Genomic DNA, 6,464 nt, shown 5'->3' with positions numbered 1-6,464 from the left:
CGAGGAAACAGCTTAGCCAGTAAAATAATGACTTTCTGTTTTAAGGTACGTCACCTCATCTTTCTCTCTGCTACAGATCTCTTCAATAACAGGAGATTTTAGTAGTACACAAGTACACAACTGCCTGTCTGTGGTGTTAGACACCTGAGTAACTGCCTTAGATGAAAACAGCACAGAGCTGCCTCTGCATCTCAGTGGTCTCTTGGAAGTTTCCAAGGCAGTAAATGTTTCATCTTGCCCTGTCTGCATATTCTCCGTTGTAAAGAGGAAAAGTGGTTGTAGTGACTAAAATGTTTGCAAGATTTGTAGATTTCAGCAAAGATTACTAGGTTAGAAAACAGAACTTGATAGAAACAGCTAAGTATTTGTAAAAGTTTTAGTTACCTTGAAGTCCTTTACTAAATAATCTTCAGTCATTGTATGGCTCTTTCAGCTTCTGACTAATGTAGTTACAGGAGTGGTTCTGGGGCCAGTGCCAGCTTGAAGGCTGTTCCTGATGGTCTTTTTGTCATGGGCAATTTAAGGATGGGGAGACAAATTCTGAGGTCTTGCTTATGCTTCCATTTCAGTTGGAACAGTTGTGTAGTACTGAACAAACAGATGGGAGGTGAGTCAGTGTGCTTCAGGAGAGAATCCCATCTGGTTATTGTAGTTATTAAAGTGACCTCTAGCTTTCTCTAAATTGAAATTAATTAAAATGCTTGCAGAAATCGATCGTGGTTATGTTTCAGAAGTGAGACTATAATATAGAAATGCCAATTTTACAGAAATCTGGCTTATGCCAGAACAAATCAAGTGTTTTCAGGCTCTTCCAACATTTAAAATGAATTTGGAGTTTTCCTGTGAATTTCTGTGTTAATTTGGTCACTTACTCTGATTTTCTTTCTCCACAGGTTTATGGTGCTACGTATTTGCAGAAGCTTTTGGAACCTTTATTAAGGACTGTGATCACGTCCTCTGAATGGCAGCACGTTAGCTTTGAGGTGGATCCAACAAGGTTTGAGATTCAAGGCGGGGAGCACGTTTATTTGTATTTATTTGTAAACATCATTCCCAGTCATTGTAAATATAATAGGATTACTTTTCTCATACTCTCATACCTCTCCACTCCTCGCTTTGCCAGACACATTAATGCTATCTGCAGTCCTTATATCCAGGGGGAGTTGTGCAGAGCTGTCCAACACAGCGAGATGAGTTTTTTGCTGCACGTCCTCTAAGCCCTGAGAGAGCATAGGAAGTGAGAGCTCTTGCAGGACCCCTTCTCCTACCTGCTGCTTCGTACTTTGATGTAGGCCACTACTGTGGGGATTGCCAGTAGTACCAGAAAGCATCTGCTTAGAGTCACAGCAAGGTTTGGGTGGGAAGGAACCGTAAAGCTCCCCCAGTCCCACCCCTCCATGGGGGGACACCTCCACCAGCCCAGGCTGCTCAAAGCCCCGTCCAGCCTGGCCTTTGGCACTGCCAGGGAGGGGGCAACACATTGGAGCATTGGATTAATTACAGCAGCAAGATGGGATGTGTGCTTGGTGTGTGTAATTGGTTTTTTTACTTTAATTTCTCTTTTATCACTTCAAGACTTGAATTTAGTAGCTGTTCTATTGCTTTGAATTATCACTAACTCTTTAGAAAAGAGTTAACTTTAGGCAGAAAAGAAAAACTTTTAAGTATTCTTCTTTTAAGTAGCTTAACAAAAGATAGGCCTTCTGTTTAATAGTTTAACTCTCAAATATCTGTGTCTACCTCAAAAATTCCTCTCAGAGAAATCCTCAAACTGAGAGTGCAATTGCCAGTTGGAATTACGTGCACATGTCTCTGTATGAAAAGGTGTGAGAGGATCCCACTTAGAGCTGGCTGTGTATTACTGTGTTTCACATGAGCTTGTGCTTGTACCTTACATGGTTTAAAATATCGATGAAAACTTGTGTGTGAAAGACCAGAAGTATTTCTGTAAGATTTCTATTTGTGCTGGAAGTAAGGTTACTACAAATACTGAAGCACAGTTGGTATCATCTCTCTGATTGCTGGTCCTACATTTGTGGGTCTGTTCCAGGCTGGAGCCTACAGAAAGCCTTGAAGAGAACCAGCGGAGTCTCTTGCAAATGACAGAAAAGTTTTTCCATGCCATCATTAATTCTTCCTCGGAGTTCCCACCGCAGCTGCGCAGCGTGTGCCACTGCTTATACCAGGTATGCCTGCGGTGGGTGCTCGCCCCTACACCTTGGGGTTTGTTTTTGTCCTTCTGGCAATTTGGAGCTTGGTCCAGTAGTGGGTGCACAGGAGGCATTTCTTAAAGGCTGTTCTCAGACATTTGTTAAGTAACAGGACTCCAAAGGGACTGAATGGGGTGTTGAGACTTGGGCTGGTGACCAAACACAGCACGAGTCTGCTGCTGGGGGCAAGGGTGAGGAAAGCCATAACCTGTACTGGGATGAGGTCTGCTGGCATCTAATGTGGTGGATAACATCAGCCTGTAACTGGGATGCTGCAGTGCTCTGTGCTTTTGAGGGTGATGGGCCCTTGTATTTGGGAGGCAGAATGACAGCAGGATACATTTTGGTCTACGGAGTAAAATCCCTCCCAGGTTGCTGAGCCTCGTGTGCTTGCAGCTCTCTCTCCTGCTCTTCGTGTGTTCCTGATAGATTTGGCTGCTGCTGAAAATTCCAGTGGGGGACACTGCTGCTACCCTCAGGGCTTGTAGGAAATGCGATTTCCAGTCCTGTTGGACTGTCCCCGAAGAGCTGTGCATGGCAGTGTTTGAGCTGTGGTCTCAGTTAAATGGCCTGGATGAGCTGGTTTTGGCCTTCCAAGCTGTTGGTCTGCATCTTGGGTCTAAGGTAAAGCAAGGAAAATAGATTTTCTGAGCTGTGCAAGCCAGTTATGAGTAACAAAAAGTTCTACACGGTGTAGTCTAGTCATACTTTTACAATTAATGCCGTATTAATGAACACAACTGCTGCAGTTCTCAGGGCTTGGAAGTGAGAGTTGTGTGTTGTGACTGCAGTGGGCTGTGGGTTGCTGCTGGGAGCTGTTGGAATGGATTAGGCGTGTAGATGATGCGCCCTTGTTTCTGCTGTGACACCTCGTATCAATGGCTTCTACGGGCATCAGTTTCTCTTTCCAGGAGTATTAATCCATTTTTATCATAAGAACCAAACAGATGACTTTTATAAGGTAACTTAACTTTTTATGAGGTGAATGTGTTTAAGCCCAAGCAATAGTAAGAGTAAATGAGACTGAACTTTGCTGTGTCATTTTATGCTTAGGGTTTTAAAGTAAATATGTGGGGAAAAAACCACTCATTGGGTGTGTTCTGGAAGTGCTTTGTAGCTGATTTTAATCAAGGTAGCACCATTAAGGAATGGTGTCTTTGGTTGGATATTGGGGCCTGTTAGCAAAACAGAGCCCTGTCAGTGTTTTCACCTGGACACAGCGTATGACCAGCGACCCTGCTTCACCCCCTCGCGGTCAGGTAACGTATGCTCAGGAGTGTTACGTGGTCACGGACAAGCCTGATCCAAGTAACTCCTACAAAACGTCTGTATTTCATAAAAACCACACAAACAGACGTGGTTTTCCTTAATAAAGAGAAAGGGAAACTGTGCTTAAATGCAGCAGCCTGATGCACAGAGGATGTGTGTGACTGCTTCAGAAGGGAACTGTAGAAATGACACAAAGTCAGAAGTTTGGCAGAGGCACCGTAGGTTAAATGTTAATAGCTCCTGCACAAATTGGAACTATGACATTTTGCTTGGTTAGCAGAATAGCTTTCACTGACTTTTTTTGAATTTTGCTTTTTACTCTGTCACATCCTTAAGTTGCAGAACTTCTCTTCCCGTTCCAGTTTGTGCCATACTCTAAAGCTTATTTGAGCTGGTGGTGCCTGCCTGCCCTCAAGCTGCTAAATATGGGGAGCTTTCTCCCGATAGAGCTCCAGGTGGTGCTTGCTGTAGGGATTTTGGGGGCGCTGGGCAGCGAGCACGAAAGCTGCGGGACTGACGCTGTGCAGGGAGCGGTGCCTGGGCTGGGGCAGCGGAGCTTTGCTAAGGTCCCAGTGGGAAATGTGAGGGCATGCGGTGTCTTTAGGTGGAAGCCTTTGCATTTAATAAGCACGATCGAGTCGGGTATCTTGATTTGGAAATCTGTAATAAATTTAAAGTAGACCCGCTGGCCTTTTTTCTTCCTTTTCCCGCGGTGTTTTATGGCAGTGTTTAGCCATACAATGTAGTAATAACCGTGGTGATTCACACATCTAACTAAACTGAAGGACACACAGAGAAACATTGGGAAGATTTAAAACTCTAAATTTGTTTTAGAAGTAATATATCTTTCTAAAGGTGTAACACTTCACTATTTTTACTATTGAAATTATTTTGGGGGTGGCGAAATACATCTGAAAGCTGACTCTACCATTTGAGGCCAACATTGTATACCATGAGCACTTTCATGTGGTTTGAATTTTGATCTAGCCAGAAATAGTAGAAATGATTGAAACGCAACATCTGCTCGTTTTGTATTTAGTGCTTTGTAAGTAAGATGTAATAAAATCGTGGAATAAAACCTCCATCATCAGTCTTTAGTTTATATACTTCATTTTCTGTTGGTTATGTTTGTTACATTTTACTGTGTAATTTATGTACGAGTCAACATTGGTTTTTTTTGTTGCTGTATGTAGTTGGTGCTGTGACTTGTTTGTGCTCATCTCTGTTCTGTAGGCAACTTGCCACTCTCTACTGAATAAAGCTACCGTAAAAGAAAAAAAGGAAAACAAAAAATCAGTAAGTTTGGAGACCTTTTTATTAGCCATTTCTTTCAAAGCACAACGGAAATCTTTTGCTGTTTGTTCAAAACATCTTCACTTTAGTCTATTTGACCTCACTGTAAAATCATTCTACTAATTCTGGCACAAAATAGCTTTCATTTCAATTAACACTGGAATTAAGTTATATTTAAAATATTCTCTGTGTGCCTATTTGAGTAAACGAAAGGCATTTTTAACACTACTGCTTAGTATTTAATACTCTGGTTCTTCTACCCTTGCCACCATCTTCAAATTAAAAACAAATGTGGAAGAAAAATGTTGTCTTTGGTTCTGGGGAAAATCTGAGCCTGTCGAGCTGTTTTAACGCTGGCTGATAATGTCACTCCAGCTGGCATCCCAGGAGGAGAACAGTTAATACGTATGGGTTGCTGAGAAGAGGCTTACCTGACTTAGAGCTGGTCTATTTTCTTTTGTTTGCCTTGTGACTAAGCAATGAAATTTAGCACTTGAAAAGCAGATCTCCCATTTTAACTTGCTGTGTGAAGAGCTTAGCTACGTGTATTGTGATAGAGCGGTGACATTAAAAGTTAAGTCTTAGCCTTTTCTTTGACAGTGACCTCAAAATATAAAGTATGAATAAAACAGAAAGGAAATTTAGACTTTTATTAAATACTCCCTTGTTTTTTTGCTGTAACAGAGCAGAATAGTAATCACGTTTGAACGCAAAATCTGTGTGCAAACTGGTATTTTACAAGAAAGTACTGTCAGTAATTCTGTTACAAGGTAACTGAGTGAAGTTGGCACTGAACCAAAGTGATTCTCGATATGTCTGCACTAATGGCTTTATCTGTTTTAAGAAGCATGATTTGAGAATGCTCTGGTTATGTTTTGAAGTATTTTAGTAAAATGGGGTTTGTTTGCTTTTTATTTACTTTAAACATTATCGCTTAAATTACAGAGCTTGCTATTTTACTATGTGAAAAGGTAGCATCTGACTTGTTTTGATTAACTGTTGTCACTCATAAGAGAATACACGTACGTATATTGAATCTTTATTGAACCACATGTAGCATGTTTAAGAACTTTGTTTTGCAAAGTCACATGGAAGGTGTCTAGAGAACAGACTGTGTAATGCACAGTTGATTTCTTTTTTTTTCCTTACAACATTTTCATTAAAATCTTTTTTTTCTAGATAGCAAGGCAGAGTATTTTCAATCTGCAGTTGTTCCAGCAGATTCCTAAGGCATTCTGGACAGGGTGTGTATGGCAGGGCAGCACCCTGGCCACTCTGCTCTGGCCTTCTCTGCCTTTCCTCCTTTCGCAATCTGTTGAGGTGTGATGGTTCTGAAGAGTACGTCTACAAATAGTTCCTTCCCACACACTTAAAGTTACAACTGAAGCTTTACAGCAGAAGTCTTATTGCTGGGAAGGCTGTGCACACCTGAGCGTGAACGTACGGTGTTTGCTTTCCTGTCCCTTGCAGGGCCCTTGAGTGCGGTGGTCAGTAACTCTGAAATTCCCCTCCTTTGCTGTCCCAGAGCTCTTGTAGCAGTTTCAGCCCAGCAGGAAGGTTTGAAGGCTGCAGTAAAGCCAGCCCAGTGTCCGAGGGCCCCTTGCCCCCTCCTTGTCCCACTCTTGTTCCTGGTTCCTGTGGTGCCAGGCCTGCCAAGGCCTAAGAGGCCTACTCAAGTGTATTGAGCTGATT

General features: G+C 42.2%; 1 protein-coding gene across 1 annotated transcript in view; it reads left to right on the top strand.

The window, feature by feature from the left end:
* Positions 1-6,464, top strand: part of NF1 (neurofibromin 1) — a gene marked incomplete at its 5' end in the record, with an annotated part of 65,021 nt that overhangs the window by 21,503 nt on the left and 37,054 nt on the right. Inside the window, 4 exon segments of the mRNA XM_010193364.1 lie at positions 1-45; positions 894-997; positions 2,051-2,186; positions 4,713-4,775. The exon segment at positions 1-45 is cut by the window's left edge and continues 15 nt beyond it. Coding sequence (XP_010191666.1) covers positions 1-45; positions 894-997; positions 2,051-2,186; positions 4,713-4,775 — 348 coding nt within the window.

This window comes from Mesitornis unicolor, unplaced genomic scaffold, assembly GCF_000695765.1.
Source record: "Mesitornis unicolor isolate BGI_N332 unplaced genomic scaffold, ASM69576v1 scaffold6811, whole genome shotgun sequence".
NCBI classification, from domain to species: Eukaryota; Metazoa; Chordata; class Aves; order Mesitornithiformes; family Mesitornithidae; genus Mesitornis; species Mesitornis unicolor.
Note: the sequence above shows the minus strand (reverse complement) of the source record. Positions and strands in the feature narration are given on the sequence as shown.